The sequence below is a fragment of the Atta cephalotes genome (genome assembly GCF_000143395.1).
Source record: "Atta cephalotes unplaced genomic scaffold scaffold00018, whole genome shotgun sequence".
NCBI classification, from domain to species: Eukaryota; Metazoa; Arthropoda; class Insecta; order Hymenoptera; family Formicidae; genus Atta; species Atta cephalotes.
In genome coordinates, this window is record NW_012130082.1 from 4,479,754 (window position 1) to 4,497,496 (window position 17,743).

The following is a 17,743-nucleotide window of genomic DNA, read 5'->3' on the forward strand; positions in this document are numbered from 1 at the left end:
GCATGTAAGGTGCGTAAATGTTCTTCTATTTTTAACAAGCAGTTATCTAGCTTGGAGTCCTTCGAGCAGGTTAAATCAATCTCAGAAAAATATCAAATAAATAAAATGGAAGTGATCTATTGCATCAAATTCAATAGTCACTGTACAAATCGTCCTCAATCGCTTTAATTCGAACGAATTCAATTTCCCAGTCTGATTTCACGTGTCAAATCTGTCGTTGTCCTTGTATCACATAAATAAGTATTTCTAATCGAAATAATTAATATACACTTTGTTTATCAAGATAAAAGACCAGCTATAAGTGATAAGATCATATTGACTATTTGTATAGAATTGCCTTGACGAAGAGCTACGTCGTGTGCCCCGCGATACATGATAATGAATGAATGTTGGTCAAAATTTCGTTAAAAGGAGGAGATGATAGGCACGTTTGTCACATATATGCTGACTACGATTGATTAGGGTCATCCCCGCGGCAACCGATGGACAAACACAAATAAACCGGAGGACACCCTGGAGTAAAGCCGTTTGCGAACCGACCTGTCAGTAGACAGCTGACCGCTTTCTGAGCGCAATATCCGCTTTGAATTTCCAGTCGTGTATGGCGGATCCGAAAAGAATTCCTCTGGGAGGAAGTTTCCCCGACGATGCCATAACGGCAGCGGTTACCATCGAGGTTTCCACCCTCGTCGTAACTGGACCGCGAAGGCCGTGCCTGCAGTCCAGCGTCCTAGTTCCACACACGACACTTTGCTTCGAGACCGTATTAACGATATTAAGCTCAATATAGACGCAGTTGCAGTTAATCTCACAGAGGACTATTGCCGAGTTTCCTTAAAGCGACGAACTTTTGCGCCATCAACAAACTGAAACTGAATGCACTTTCAATGTCCTTCGCGAGGACAAGCGAAAGAACGTCAATAAGTGATATTGCGCAACGCTCGAAGCTTCGATTTGTATCAAAAATATCTTCCGCGTTCCGACCAAATTGATTACCTTTACCATTTCCTTCGAATCCTGCTCACTCGAAGCTCTCAGTTATTCGGAAGACGCCCACTCTCTCGCAATCATGATATCCGATTGTTGTATCGCCAAGATTTATATGCTATACGTTCTATCGACAACTTTTATAGTCTACGGAGTAGAAGACACGACAGATGGTCATACACAGAAACCGACTCAATCGAGACCGGTGAATGTTTGTAAGTTTCATTTGTGAAAGTTTAATTGGAAAATCTTGCGTGGCGCGATAACCATATAATATATGCGATCGATACACAATGACGTATTGTTACTGGCAGCATCTCTATGTCGTTGAAACAAATCCACACTCTATGCACATACGAAAGAAAAGATTCCATTTGTGAAGGCGAGAACAGCTTTTTAGGCCAGTCCATTACGCTTTTCAAGCGATCCGATGCACGATAACTGCTTTTGTCTCACAGCGCATGGTTGTAGTTTCTCATTAACGATTCGAGTTATTTAAGGCAGTAGAACACCCTAAGGTGTTACGTCTTAAGATTAATCGTCTGACTTGGTTTTGCTTTCTCTTTTTTTTTTGCATGCCACGTCGCGTCGGCGCAATGCTTGTTCCCCAATTAGTTATAATTAATGGTTGGAAGAATGAAGTGGCGAATATAAGCGTGACTAGCGCTTTGAAGACTCTGGGAGAGAAGTATTCGGGTCACCTGGGCAATGTGTGGTCCGTACAAATCAACGAGAGCGATTCCACCGAGAGTCTCGAGACTATATGCAATGCATGGAGCTCAGCTATCAGTAAAGGTGGTACGACCGTCCCGGATCTGATTCTGGATATGACGATGGCCGATCTGGGTGCCGAAGCTTCGAGTTCGTTCACCGCGGCCATGAGAGTTCCGACTTTATCCGCTCAATTTGGTCAGGAGGGCGATATTCATTACTGGAGAGATCTGGACCTTGATCAAAAAAACTACTTGATCCAGGTATCATATCCAATTGCCTGTTCTAGTTAAAGTTCTGGCAGCGAAGGACATCTTATTAAAAAAAATTATGTCACACAATTGCATAATGAAATCATGTAATTAAAACACACAAATCTTGTAATGGATTGTTCCAAATCAGTATGTGATTTTTTTTAATTATTATTACGTAATCTAAAAATCACATAATATGTTCTTTTTTCTTCTATTTCTATCATTCAATTCTTTAAAATTTGACAATAATAAAATTACATGATGGATAATATTTTTAATATCATGTGATTTTTCAAATTACGTTATTTTAAAAAATTATGTATTGATTTGGAACAATTCGTTATGTGATTTACATGTTTTAATTACATGATTTCATCATGTATTGTTGACATTTTTTCAGGGCATCTTTCCCAAAAATATACACTCAATTAAACAATGAAGATCCAAAATAACACTCAAATTCAGTGTTAACCCTCAAGTTGAAGATTTATTTGGAAGTTAATACTCAATTTAAGTATCATTTCGGACCGCCTAGTTAAGTGTATTTTTTCATAAGAGATAACGTATTCACTGATTATACACATAATTATAACATGAAATATATTCAACCCGTTTTGACTAGTACACTATAATTTTATATATTTTTGGTTTATATATTTTATAGATTATATATTTTTGGTCATATATTTTATAGATTTAGTATATCAATTCACATGGAATTGTTTCAATACTAAAAATCCAAGCTTGACCGTTTAGCCTTTATTTCTTAATTATTGTGCGTTCACACGATGATTTAATATAATGTTTTATTGTTTATATATCTTGTTTTGTATAGATACAGAAATACAAGTATGCATTTGTAAATTCCAAGTCAGAATTATTCAACAAAAAAAAAAATAGTCTCTTCTTGTCTTACGAAATTCTTCAGACGTTCTTCAGATATTTTTGCAGTTTCTCGTAGTTCGGTATTTCAGGTGATGTCACCGAATGACCTTGTACCTGAAGTAATCCGTCAATTGGCAATTCAGATAAACATCACCAATGCTGGCATTCTCTACGACAAAAAAGACTTCGTCATGATCCACAAATATAAAAATTTACTGTTGAATGTGCCGACCAGACATATCATTAACGATTTGCAGAATACGGTCGATAATGTAAAAGAGCAATTATCAAAATTGCGAGACTTGGATGTGGTAAATTATTTCCTACTCGGCGATGAAGATTCTACCAACAAACTATTGAATGCTGGGAACTCATTGAGCTTCACTGGACGAAAGTACGGTTGGTTTATTTTGACTCTAAACGAAGAGATGTGGCCGAGCTGCGCGTGTGAGAACATTACCATATTGTTGCTGAAACCGGAAATGCCGACGATGAGCGATGAAAATCAAGCAGAATCTGTAAGGGCAAAGTTCCCGAAACCGCTCATCACATCCGCCTTTTATTATGATTTAACTCTGTTGGGTGTCAGCGCGATGAAGTCCGCTTTGGACAATGGTGACTGGCCCTTGGAACCCTCTCACATCGACTGCAATAGCTATGATGAGACGAACACGCCGACGAGAGATCTGGATTTCCTAGCTAAACTGATGACAGTCTCAAAGAATATGACGCCAACATACGCTGGCATTAATTGGGGAAAGAAGAACGGAGAACATCATACGGACTTTAAAATGATCATGTACATGATAAATATTGAACGAGAAAAGATTACGTTGAAAGAGGAGGGCGGAGATTGGCAGGCGGGTATCGAGATGCCCTTGCAGGTAAGTCCCAGTGCTTGAAACGAGACGTAACATGTTACGTGAAAATGTTGAAGGACGATATATTAATAGATATACAAGAGCGTAACCAAGAGAAAGCAAAGGGGATGCGTCCTCCTTTCTAAATTTTAACGAACATAAATAATTAAGATTTGCTTAAACGGATTAATGAGTATTTTTAAGAAATTAATTTTAGAAAAAGAAAAGTATTGGTGGTGAAAATTATAGAGAAATTTTCTAAGAATTCAAGATGGCTAGTGTTATAAATTCCAATTTTTCTAGTTCGAACAGTTTCCAATTAAAAAAAAAATAAAGTAAATTAGTAAATTAAATATATGTGCTTTACTTGTTAGTAATTTAATTAAAAATAATAATATAAACAAAATAATAATAAAAAAATAATAAAAGTATAATATTTATCAGAACCAATATAAGTTGTTAAAATGTGTGTATTGTAATATCTTAATAAATTTGATATATATGTTTCGACCCTTCGATTTGGATCATTGACAAATATTAAATGTAAAATATAAAATAAAATTCTACCGTCGTGTTATTAATGCGGTGATAAATATAATTTTTACTATTAGTGAACATAATTCTCAAAATTGACAAATTAGATGATAAATGTTGAAATGAGAATAGATCTTATGATATCGACTGTTAGATATGACTGTTAGTAATGACAAAATAAGTAATCCAATAATTTATGTCACTCGATCATCTTTCCTCCTTTGAGTTCGAAAGTTTCAACTCTAATTTGATCCTCTTCTCTCTCTATCTAAATAAAATCCTGACTACATCCATGATACATATTAACTTCCTAATTATTCGTAATCCATTTGATAAAATCAATTACTGCAAAAATAAAGAAATTCCGTATGTCACAAGTAATTTTCTTCCTAAATTATGATGTTCTCAATATTGCGGCTTCTTCGATTTTTTTTCCAATTCTCGTGTGGCCATGTATCCCAAGGATTATTGATCACGCTTGACCGTCGTGCCTGACTGAGCGACGTTTAGGCGATCGATGGTTCATTTCTTTTCTCATTTATGTTATATTACCCTTTTACATGGATAGATTTGGAAACTATAATTCGGAAAAACAATAAATTAACTATAATATTGAATTGTGACTGTATCAAATCTGTTGTCGGAATTTATTGAGCTCTTCTTGGATATTCATTTGTTTGCGAGTCGTGTTTAATCTGGATTGCATTCGTATGATAACTGGCAAATAAATAGCGCTGAAACTCGAGCTTACTTTTAAGCCGATTTTGCATTAAACTGACTTCCCGCAAGAGTATTAACAAATACATAAATATCGTAATATTATAATATGAGATATTCGTTAAAAAGGATGGAATTCTATTGAAAAAAGAAAGACATTCCTTCAACGTAAACTGTTTTTTCATTAATATCTTGCTGTCATATCTGCCGCGTTGTCGTTCCCTAATGACGCTCGCTTATCTGTCCTGGGAAAAGTTCAAGGTGGCAAAAACGTATGGTATATACTTTTATTTACTCGAGCATCATATGCCACGTAAGCGTCACGAAAGCACATCCCTTTTGCGTATTTAGTTTCATTCATTTCGTTCTTCGCACTATACTCTTATACACTCTTCGAAGTCCTAGAGGTAGTTCGAAAATCGTAATTGTGTTGATTTTACGTTCCACAATTCTTCGCCTATTGAGAGATTTCCGTTCTGCGAAGGTTACCAATGAGAAGATCATGAATAACACTGCAGTGACAAGCTATAGAGTGATTGTCGTGCAACATCCACCTTTTGTAATGTATGATAATAAAACTGAAAAATGGGAGGGCTTCTGCATCGATCTGCTAAACGCGATTTGTGAGACCATGCCGTTCGAGTACGAGATACGCGAGGTGGAGGACCGCGAGTACGGCTCGTTGAAAGAGAATGGTAGCTGGAACGGAATGATGAAGGAGCTGATAGACAAACGCGCCGACATCGCTCTGAGTTCGCTCTGGGTCATGGCAGAACGGGAAAAAGTCGTCGACTTCACGGTACCCTTTTACGATTTGGTCGGTCTGTCGATTATGATGCAAAAAACGAAGACGTCGACGTCGCTCTTCAAGTTTCTCACGGTGCTAGAGAACAATGTCTGGTTCTGCATACTGGCGGCGTACTTCTTCACCAGCTTCCTTATGTGGCTGTTCGACCGTTGGTCGCCGTATAGTTACCAAAATAACCGTGACAAGTATAAGGACGACGATGAAAAAAGGGAGTTTAATCTCAGGGAGTGCTTCTGGTTTTGTATGACCTCCTTGACTCCTCAGGGTGGCGGAGAGGCGCCGAAAAATTTATCGGGAAGATTAGTAGCGGCTACATGGTGGCTTTTTGGATTCATCATCATCGCATCCTACACGGCTAACTTGGCGGCTTTCCTTACAGTATCCAGGTTGGAGATACCTATCGAGAACTTGGACGATCTAAGCAAACAGTACAAAATACAGTATGCTCCTATCAGAAACTCGCCAGCGTATTCTTATTTTCAGAGGATGGCGGACATCGAGACGCGTTTTTACGAGTAAGTGATTGTTTTTCAAATCAAATCTTTTTGTGCACAATTCTTCTAAACATATTTTACATTATCACAGGATTTGGAAAGATATGAGCCTGAACGATAGTTTGTCGGACGTAGAAAGAGCGAAACTAGCCGTCTGGGATTATCCTGTTAGTGATAAATATACAAAAATGTTCCAAGCAATGAAAGAGACTGGCTTTCCGGCCGATATCGATGAAGCACTAAGGCGAATTCGACAGGAGGATGAATACGAGAATAACGAATTCGCTTTTATCGAAGACGCTTCGACTATTAAGTATCTTGTCATGACAAATTGCGATTTGACCCAAATCGGAGAGGAATTTTCAAGGAAACCGTACGCTATCGCCGTCCAACAAGGATCACCGCTGAAGGATCAATTTAACAACGCGTATATATGAAAACGTTTATCTTTTTATGTAAAAAAGACAAAAATATTTTTAAATCAATCTTTTCTTGTAGGATTCTCATATTGTTGAACAAGAGGAGATTGGAGAAGTTGAAGGACAAATGGTGGAAGCACAATCCCATCAAAAAGAACTGTGACTTAAAAAATGATCAAAGCGACGGTATTAGTATTTACAATATCGGCGGTGTGTTCCTCGTAATCTTCGTGGGTATTATTTTCGCTTGCCTCACGTTAGCCTTTGAGTATTGGTATTATCGGCACCAAGCAAAAGTTACCGAATTAAATCAAGCTACGCCCTCAAAACTTAAAATGACGAAGACAATTAAGCCGATTCGGTTTAATTTGCATCCTGCCCCTACACACGGGTTTCAAACAATTTCGCAATTTAGATCGAGATTTTGAGTTGCAATTGTCAGGAAGGGTCCGTTTGTAGAATATAGAGAATAAGTATAAAGCTGTTGCACAAAGGAATAAAAGCGATTCTAGACAACCGTGTCAATTTTGTATATTAATAAGTTATTAGATAAAATTCATGAAGATTCATGAATTTTCATATCAGTGTGATGCACGGTAAAGCAATTATATGATAACATTTTCATAAAATTCATTTGCATATTTTTAGCATATTCTGCGATATTTGTGATTCTAGGTAACTTTAAAGAAAAGAATAATTATGGAATTCTTGGGTAGAAAGAATTAAATAAATGCATGGAAGTGGAAGATTAAAAATTTATGTACAATTTTCATTTTTGCAATGCCTTTATTTACCCTTTCCATACATTAGTTCACAAAAGACGAAGAACGTCTTTTTTTTCTTTTTTTTTTACATTGCATATATTCCTTTCACGTTATTTCCTAAAGACAGAGTTGTTTATAAGTGACACATTCCTTCGACGCATTAACATCATTCAACATTCGTTTCAAAGGCATCTGCATGCTAAAGTAACATTTTTTGTATTTTTTTCGCATACCTTATGCAAGGTAAGCGCGTGTTTTCAAATACACGATTTTTTTTTACACGTATGTTCTCAGTTATTCGATTTTCTTAGGGTGAGCACAGGGAAAGCAATGGATACAAGGATATTTGGAACGTGGGAGAAGGAAAGGACTCTGGAAAGGGGATATATTAATCTTCTAGGGAGTTAAATCATAATTATAGGGGAATACGATTAAGATAATCCATTAATAATTACGAAAAACAACAAGAAAATAGAACAGCACTTTAATTAAATACCCGATCTGCAATCGTGCGGCGTTCAAAATAAGTACTCAACTGTCCTTTCTAATTGTTTCTGATTCCTAACTTTCGTTTCTCTTTTTTCTCTTTTTCTTTTCGATGAATAGGAATAAGTAGATACTCTTAGCCTGCACGTCGGGTGAGAAACAAAATTGCTTGCTATAATTTTCTACAAAATCAGCGTACTAAGCTCTCTCCTCAAAAATCACAAAGTAATCAACAACCTACAACTGAAATAGCGTGGACTACATCTTCAACGTTCTTGCAACGTGAAACGCTGAGTGTAACATATACACTTTTTTCTTTTTTGTATTCCTTTCCTCTTTACTCTTTCATCAAAGGGTTAATATTAATTACCTAAATGAATAGTTAATATTTTCGTGTTTCGCTTTGTTTCGATTGCATGTTGCTTATTACGAGTGACGATGGGGTTTACTCGTGCCTTCTTGGATACATGCATAACAAATTCCACATGCCAAGAGGACCCCCATTCACAATCCTATCAATCGCTTTTTTATCTTGCGAAAAAAAAGTATAGCTAAACCTCAAATCTCCAGTCATATAGTATATTATTAGCAGCTTACATTATCCGGTTCACAAGGTCAACGGACGCAAAGTCGTCAGTGGCTGGCATCCGAAGCTGCTACTGTGCCTTCTATCGGAAAAAAGATATTATGTATATAATTAGATACAATAGCAATATGACAAAACTAAATTGTGCCATAAAATTTTTATCCAGACAATATATTTTGGAATTATAAGTAAGCTTAATTAAGACATATTGTAGCAAAATCATTGCTATAATATTTCGCTGTAATATTGCTGTAATGTTTTTAGTATTTTTTAATTAAACATTTTAATCATTGTACATATTCTTTCCTAAAGAAAAACTAATTTCAATCTTTTTTTTTTTTAAGAATTAAAGTCATTCGAATATTTTCCTGGGAGAAATTGATAAATAAAAATAGACATGTTACATTATTGTATTTTGTGTTCATTAAAAGTTTCTCTCATTTAGAAGAAATTATACATATATCAATATTTATTTTGAATATATAAATCTAAATACCGACTTTATTTTTCTTATACAATTGTAGATAGGTAATACACGCTACTGCAAATCTCGTATTTGAACCTGACAATGCTGATTTCTCACCCATTTAATAAGAAAAAATTGATTAGTCTAAATTCGTGCTTCTCTTACCAGTTTTAATATTGTATTCTCTTATATACGCGATATTATACGTCTGTTAATTGCACACGCTTGCAATGTTGCGTGTTTAACGATGTTCATTACCTTTTTCTATCATTGTGCAGAGGTACACTCGATTGTACCCAACCAAGTTGATCCAAAGTAAAAGAATCTTTTTCGATATTTTCTTGTTCTTGTAAAACGGCATCTTCAGCTCCGACTGGAGAATAGCGAAAATGATCTTGTTCGGAGAGAATGCGGCGTTTGACTGGAGATCGTACGGGCTCAGTTTGAACGCTCTTGTCGCACTGACGTACCCGAAACTTTAGCGTTAAATTCGTAGACGCGGGCAATGCTACCGTGTCATTCTCCCGGTACTCCATATAAGGGCTTTCTCCGCCAGGAAGATACAGTAAGTTTCCTGACTCAGATCTGCGATAAGCGACGCGTTCTACTGTATTATTCACAGGAAACGTCGTGCCATCTGCCCAGTGGCCATCGTCCTTTATCGGACGAAAGTGAGTACGTGCGGAAGTCAATAAATCCTCGTCTGGTTCTGGAAGGCTGTTTACCTTCAGACTCGAACGAGATTCCTTGCAAACTCCAAGTGGAGTTTTGGTTGATGCTACTGGAAAGAAACAGTCACCTGTCTCAGCATTGGGACAATACAAGTTTGTAGATAAGTTACGGTTAAATTCTCTCCAGCACCAGGGTCCATCCGAAAACGAATCTAACCAACTTATATTGTAATCTGCAATGAATTACTAATATAAAAATCTAAGCTAATAAGAAAATTTAAAATTTAAAAAAAAGATTTTTCAATTATAAATATTATTTTGATATAAATCTTAAATTTTAATATATTGTATCATGAATATCTGACCTGTTTTATCTTTATTGCTACATTCATCTGCATTATCTTCAATGCTGATTAGATCAATATCCCATGGAATAAGCGGTGATTCGTCAATAATTGATTCTTGGTTTGGTGTGTCAGTAGCGTAGCCATTATCTGAAGTGGGTAAGGTGAAGATTGTCCTGGTAGTGTCTGTGGGCCAAAGAGGTCCAGAAGGAATAGAAAGTGTCGGAGCTGCCCATATTGAAGCTGTGTCCTGTGCATTGCCTGGTACTGAATTCCAAAGTGCTTCTAAGCTCTCAAACTTCGCTTTTAATTGTGCTAATCTTAATTGATCGAGTTCCTTTTCCCTTTCTCGTTCCATTGATTTAGCAAATCCAAAGCTTTCTTTATCTTCTGATCTTTGTGATTCGATATTCTGGAAAAGAAAGAAAAAAATATCATATTGGTAACTACACAAAATTTAAAAAGAATAAAAAAAATATTCTAATACATACGATAGACATTTTAGTCTTCTTATTTCGAGCGCTTTTATTTTTATTGTGCAAATTAATTTCGTAGTTTTTATTGTTGTTGCTGTTGGCAAAGTTTCTATCTTTCTGTGGTGAAGTCTTTATGAAAGATACTGATTGCAAGGCTGGAAATGCTGCGTAGTATCGCAGAGCCTTGTCACGAAGTGTGAGTGCTTCTAAATTTGTTTTGGGTTCATCACAAGATTTCTCGGATTCTTCTCTTTCATCATATGAACCTCCTTCTAATTCTTTCAATTTTATGCACAGTTCATCAACTAGAGCATCTACTCCGTATTTCTATGTACAAAGAAAATATTTTTTTAATACATTATTATTATGTAATTTATATTATGTAATGTAAATTATAGAAAAGAAGCTAGAAATTTTATATATTCTTTGTAAAAATTATATTTAAAACTTACGTCATCAGCAGCATTTGTCAGACATTGCACAACAGCTTGTCGTTGTTCCCCGTCACCATGCGTTGGCAGCTTTGCTTTAGGTCGGGCACGTATGCGACATCCTGTGTCTTTACCCAACTCAATTGCCTCTTCTGGAGGACTTAGGGCCGAGTCGGGGCGGCGCAATAGGCTGAGTACAAATCGCGAGTACGCAACTGGGTCAACCCCCAATGCGTCCAGGCGAGTCTCAAGCCACTGGCGCAACTCCTCCTCGGCCCTCGAGCCAAAGACTTCGCCTCCTCCAGGGGACGTCGCTATCCCGACCGAATGCAAGGCTGGGTTCCTCATTCCCTCTTAATAGATTTCCTCCTAGACCCAGGAACTCTAACCAACTTCACTATCTTCAGGGTGATCATCTCTCCTATAAAATTAGAGTCACATTTTTATTATAATTTTTATTATACCATGATGTTTACTGTTACTAAGGAAATATACGCTTAGATTATTTAAAATCTCAAACTCACCTATGTACAGTACAGTATTACGGTATTTTTATTATTGTCGTTAAATGTTTCAATTTTATGTAATCCACCACTATGTTGTCCGAACTAATCAACAGATTTATCAAACGTTTTTCCCGTAATTCTTATTTTGAATTTTTCACATTAAGTTACTCAATTGTCCAGAAATATTATTAATGTTTCGTAAAGTTTTTTAGTAATCTTGTTTAAAAATTCTTTAGTTTTTGTGCATGGGTGGTGGATATATCATTGAAGTGAGGCTGGCAGGTCTCAGTGAAGGATAACAAGTATAGTCTCCTTCCCATTTTGACTCTAAAAATAACAAGCAATTAAAAGTTAAAAGCAATATAAGTAATCGTTTCATTATTAGGAAATGTTAGTTAGTTCATTTATAAATAATATTTATAATGTTACACATTCAAGTAATATTTCGTTTTATTTATACGATTACACTCGTAATAAAAATTATTTGATTTACAATATCCATTACACGATAACATTCGATTACTATTGTAATCTATGCTAGAAAATTAAGTATTATAATACGACAAAAGTAATTTATAAATCTACCTTACTTGTATACTTTCACATTATCAGCATCACTTTAAATTTTCAAAATGTAGGAAAGAAAAAAAATATATATATACATATATACATAAGAATTTAGTTTTAGCATTATTTAGTTATATGTAACATTTCGTTTTAACGTCCATTTGTATCTATTTAAAGAAATACAAGGGATGTCAAGATAGTCAAATATATACACACATGTATGTGTATACATACATACATACATACATACATACATACATACATACATACATACATACATACATACATACATACATACATACATACATACATACATACATACATACATACATACATACATACATACATACATACATACATACATACATACATACATACATACATACATACATACGTATATACATACATACATACACATTCATATGTTCATACATACGAGTACGTTTTATAAACGAAGAGAAAAAGAAATACATAATAAATACATTAACATATTTTTATTGAGAAAATTCTTTTGCAACCATCAGTTATATATTTTTAATACATTTGATACGCGCAATTCTTAACATGTTGTCCACATCGCATAATATTAGCAAGATCCAGATTAGTTAAAGCTTCCATGTCTTCGTAAATTGCATTCAAGGTCTCGATTTCTCGCTCATCATTCAAAAGCAAAGTTCCAGAGCCACGTTCGTGTCCCTTAACATATACCATAGCATCATCTTCAAATACAGTCGCCGTGATCAGGCTTTTCGTCTTATTATACGGGACCATTCTGTCCTTCCATCGCAATCCATGGTGATAAGCGTTCAACCAGGAAGCGCAAATCAGATCTTGTCAAAAATTTCCATGGCACGGAATTCGTAAAAATGTAATACGTGAGGACGATCCCTTGTTTCAGCACCGCCACGTCCTTCACGATAAATTTCTTGGATGAATCCTTGCAGATCCACGAACGTTGGCATGGGCATGTTGTTGAGAAGATTACAGTCAAATGCGGCGTATCGTAGATTTTCACCATGTCGGAGGTGCACTTATGTGATTTTGTGCACAACGTTAGTCAATGGATTATAATGAACCGCGCGATTATGTATGATAAAACAATAGGCTGTTGTATTTGCGGAAACATTTTCCTTACATTCAAAGTCTAATTGCACATCCACGATGTCGCTCTTGACCGATTCATTCTGTCGAAAGCAATATAATCACGAACGGACCATTACGTAAAAAAGTTGTAAAGGTGACACTCGAGACTGTACGTAGTAGTCCTTTTGCAGAAACACGCATACAAGTCGTATAGAATTGCACATCTGTTTTTATCAAAATCCAGATTCAAGTCATCGTATGGATAACATTCCGAATTCAGGTAGAGTTTCGCATTGGTTAATTTGCAGTCATCGAATCTATTTATATCCTCGGACATGACGTTTTTTTCGATCTGTTTGCATAGCGAAAATGACGTAGCAGCTTCTCGAGCTGAGTAGCCGTCTTGATGGCCCATGAGTGCTTGGTTGTGCTCTGCAAGAAAGATCCTACGTACAGATCTCACGAGCGAAAAGCTCAGATATCGTCTGCTTTCCAAAGCGCGCAGCATCGACAGTTTTTATTTATCTTGCTCAATAACATGTGCGACTACTGTACTTTGAATAATTCGAGCGTTGGCTCTGTCGCCGGATCTCCTGTCAGATAATTGTTATCGTTGCGCGCTCGTATTAAAATCAACTCATGACGAGCGTTGATCACACGTTTGTAATCTTCGCAAAATCCTAGCAGTACATAGTGCGGTACACAGAAATTAAAGTCTCCGGCCGCAGTTGTCTGCGCATCCTAGTCGGCATTCCGAATAATGCATCTGTCGGATGACACTGTTATAAAGTTTTTGAGCGTGCTAATTATACCTACGTTACAGTCTCAATCTCTACATGAATTTCATCGAATATGAACGCGACACAATTATTTCCCGATGTCACATGAGCACCCTGGATCACTTTGTTCTTCATCAGTTTTCCTGACATATAGAAAGCTTTCATACAGTAGTGTGTACAGATCCTGTTGCTATATGAGTATTCTTATCTTGTCGCCGAACGTTGTGTTGGTAAACGGATTGTGCGAGTCTCAATCTTAATAATGCGATCGTCGAAGACCGGCTCGTCTTTAGGATATCAGTCATTTCAAATATTGCGCACCGCATATCTCAAAGGCTTTAAAAATATAACGTTCGACGCACTGAGCTTCTTATTCTTTCTGATGCAACTAGATGAGCGAATGTTACCGTCACCGACCTTATAAAGAAATGCGTTATCTCTCTGCATTCGTTTTGTTCTGTTTAGCACGAGCATCTTACACTCACGTTATCACTGTCGCCGTCGTACGTGCAATCAAACGGTGATCTTTTCTTCTCGAAAATTGAGCAATTGTCCGTTTTGATCAACAATGCATATCGTAAATCCGTAATGCTCCGTGCGATGATTGGTAGATAAATGCTTTGCGCCGGCCTTTTCGATATTTTATATTCTAGTGGCACGCTCGGCAAAAATTCGTGTATCGTATGCGCGCTTTTATCGCCCATGGTCATGTTACACTCTATGCGGACAACGTTTACGTTCATTATGTTGATCGACTCGTCCGATTCGTGCCATCTTCGCGGCCGCAATATAGACGAGAATCCCAGCAGCGATCCAATGTTGGGCATGCCAAAGTTTATTCTGTATGCACATTTAATCTCACCTCTCATCGTGTTATAGTTTGCGCGGAGCGTAAGCGGATATTCTACACCCTCGCCATCATCGTCATCGGTATCATTGTTATTTTTACCATATATTACGTCAATGGTTTTAAGCGCGTCGCGGCACGGACATTGTTTTAAAATCGCACGTTTCAAAAATTCATTTATGTCTCTCGCACTTCGTACGAATCCTCGGGAATTGTAATTTTCGCGTTGTCTTTGGCGAAATAAAATTTGTTGTTCGATTCGTTCATGTTCACGTTTGGTATCATGTGATAAGTCTCAAAAATCGTCAGACCGAACTCGTAATCTCGATCACTTAAATTTATGGGAAAGTAATTCGCCGCGAGGATGGTACTCTTCCCGCTCAGCGTAAGCGACATGACGAAAAAGGTGTTCGATTAATACTAAGAATTCACAGCACCTCGTCGAGCTTTTTAAATTCACGCCTCGTTTACCGTTTATAGAAGTCGCAGACACATCTGTCCGCAGAAGCTCTGATCATACGTCTAATAGGACGTACGATTGTATTCTATCATCGTAACACCGTTCCCGAAATATTGTTCCTTGGGCAGTCAAAGATTACCGAAACTGTCAAAGTACACGACGCGATTGTTCCTCTTCGCGTACGCTACCCAATGAGTAATAGGCCCCGTTGCATCGTCCAGATTCACAATATCGCTTTCGCCGCTTGTTGATAACGTGTTACAAATGAAAATACTTCTAAAGTATAATACGTACATACGTCAGCTCGTTCAAATGCACATTGATAGTAGTGCCAGACGGCATTTTTATCATCTCATTGACGTAGTTTTTTTTTTGTAGCTGCGCTCTGTCCGTATGTTTGTATGGGCCGAGATAGATGTACAGTCCGCGTCCGTATTTATACGGAGTGAGATATAGTTCGCGACCCTGTTCCATCGCGTGATCGTGACGTTGCTCTTCGAGCTGATGTCGCGCGACTTTGTTGTCGTTTTTGCTGGCCGCTCCACCGATCAAGGGTTCGAGCGCGTCCAACATTGGCAGAAACGATAATCGCCTCATTTAACCGTCAGAAGTATCTGCTTTTTCCTCATCGTCTTCTTCTTTGGTTTCATGCCGATCTTGGTCTTGGTTTTCATCGCTACTTAGACGGCAGCAGCAGTGGCTCTCTCGCTCAGAGCCGAATTTCTCGCGTCCTAGCACTTTATTGGCAATCTTATCCGTCGCATGACGTGTTCTCGGCACGTCTAACGGATTTATGCCTGCGTCACCTCTGGCTAAACACTTCGTAAGTCAAGTGTCCAGTCCGCAAAACTGGTAGCCTGGAATATGTAACTCGAAAGGAAGCACGTTTATCGTTCGATTTAGCAGACTGCCGCGCGATCCCGACATTCGCTATAGTTCTTTACCTTCGATGCGGGACTATCGATATGCGTCCGCTGCCACGGCTGATTGTAAAGCTCGTCGATAGCAGAGACGATAAGCTGGAACCTCCGAATCTGTCTTCGCGTGTCGTGGAAGCTTGTCCCAGACGTGTTCGATGTAGTCGTCGTACACGCGTAAGAGTGCGATCTTCGGTATGTACTGCAATTGCTCGGCGCTCAAGTCTCGAATATCGGAAGAATGACACAGCGCGAGATACACTTTGCTACTGCGCGATTCGCAGGTTTAAATAGTCGTTCGAGAGCACGTAGCCTTTAGTATGAGCATGAAATTCATACGGCAACCGTTGACGATACGTGTCACAATCTGTGACGCGAAATCGCAAATGATGGGGGGCCGCAATCCACGGGGAAGCGCAAGCACGACGAAATGTTGCCGAGTATTATACGCGCAATCATTTGCGACCCCTCTAATTGAGATAAAACCAAGGTTCTCATAAGCTTGCTCGAGAGTCCGAACGACGAAAGTTTCGAGAATGTCTATTTGAAATCGTTGCAACAGTCAAAGTATTGATATTTCGAAAATTTGTTTACGTCTATCGATGAAATCAACTACTTTACGTTCTCCAACAATAGCAACGTCATTCCACCGAACGAGGCGCGCACATATTCTATTTTCATCTAGATGATGTGGCATGCGACAAGCAGGATGCGGTGAGAGAATACTTTTCGAAGAGCCGCGACGTGAACGTTGACTGCTTCTATTTCTGTCAGATTTACACGAGGATACATAAACATTTGATATGTGATAACACGAACCTGATGATTCTGTTCAAACAGGTACCAACTTGAAACATGTTTACAACAATCACGATATCGACAAGTCATAAGATGAATTTTGTTTGTTGTGACTGTTGGCAAAAAAATATGGATTTTTAGTGATAGACAAGGATAGTGAAACTTAAAGACGGGAAATATTGTAATGTGACCAATCGTTATCGATATTTCATTAGAGACGAACATGACTGATGTGCGCGATCATGAAAAAATCGCGAGGAAGATCGAAAAGACCAGTCGATCCGAGAAATCGCGTTCTGAAGATAGAATCAAGGAGGACATAGTGTCGAACAGGCATTTTAAGCCTATTATCAAAGAACAAATCGTTAACAGCTTCGGTGCGATAAAAAGACAGTCGCGATAATGACGCAGCGTCTGCTTGCTAGCGCGAGAGGAAGGAAAAAAAGGAGAAGGAGGAAAAAGAGGAAGAGAAAGCGAACGAGATGTTCGAGCGTTCCGCGATCCCGCGTAAATCTGATGATCGAACGCACGTGTATAGCCAATAATTTCCGCGTACGACAATCGTACCGACGATAGAATCGTTGGAGAACATTTTTGAAACGACAACTCGCTAGCAACGAAGATTCAAAATCGGTTGCAAACGTTGGAAGGTCGAGAAGCATTGCAAGCCGGTTTGAGCCCATTGGGGTTCAAAAGTATGTCGAGGGGAGCTGTCCTGAGGGGAGCGCAAAATAAACAGAAGAGTGGTATAAATTATGTGTACCGTGTGTATAGATTACGGCTACCTACACAAGGATGGATTGGTGTTTGGCAATAAACGTTTCGACATGAATGATGCGGACAATATTATATATATATATATATATATATATATATATATATATATATATATA

The 17,743-nt window shown here is 37.8% G+C and overlaps 2 protein-coding genes across 2 annotated transcripts; one reads left to right on the forward strand and one right to left on the reverse strand.

Moving 5' to 3' along the window:
• Positions 1 to 1,069: 1,069 nt before the first annotated feature.
• Positions 1,070 to 7,097, forward strand: LOC105618794 (glutamate receptor ionotropic, kainate 5). Its single transcript, XM_012200325.1, has 6 exons — positions 1,070 to 1,202; positions 1,603 to 1,961; positions 2,927 to 3,721; positions 5,433 to 6,271; positions 6,342 to 6,677; positions 6,749 to 7,097. Exons 1-6 carry the CDS (start codon positions 1,070 to 1,072, stop codon positions 7,095 to 7,097), a joined length of 2,811 nt encoding a protein of 936 aa, XP_012055715.1.
• Positions 7,098 to 8,245: 1,148 nt separating this feature from the next.
• On the reverse strand, positions 8,246 to 11,241 carry LOC105618796. Its single transcript, XM_012200326.1, has 5 exons — positions 10,915 to 11,241; positions 10,478 to 10,789; positions 10,008 to 10,398; positions 9,230 to 9,875; positions 8,246 to 8,587 (listed from the first exon to the last, which is right to left on the reverse strand). The coding sequence occupies exons 1-5, from the start codon at positions 11,239 to 11,241 to the stop codon at positions 8,527 to 8,529; spliced, it is 1,737 nt and encodes a 578-aa protein (XP_012055716.1). The 3' UTR covers positions 8,246 to 8,526.
• Between the last annotated feature and the right edge of the window lie 6,502 nt (positions 11,242 to 17,743).

Bases quoted from the DNA above. Each gene is read 5' to 3' on its own strand.
- LOC105618794 (XM_012200325.1), top strand. From the start codon at position 1,070: ATGATATCCGATTGTTGTATCGCCAAGATTTATATGCTATACGTTCTA. The intron at 1,962-2,926 runs GTATCATATCCA...TCGGTATTTCAG, and splicing joins AAAAAAACTACTTGATCCAG to GTGATGTCACCGAATGACCT. The intron at 6,678-6,748 runs GTATATATGAAA...CTTTTCTTGTAG, and splicing joins AAGGATCAATTTAACAACGC to GATTCTCATATTGTTGAACA.
- LOC105618796 (XM_012200326.1), bottom strand. From the start codon at position 11,241: ATGAGGAACCCAGCCTTGCATTCGGTCGGGATAGCGACGTCCCCTGGA. The intron at 10,790-10,914 runs GTAAGTTTTAAA...CTTTGTACATAG, and splicing joins TGACAAATGCTGCTGATGAC to AAATACGGAGTAGATGCTCT. The intron at 10,399-10,477 runs GTATGTATTAGA...TTTCTTTTCCAG, and splicing joins AGAAGACTAAAATGTCTATC to AATATCGAATCACAAAGATC.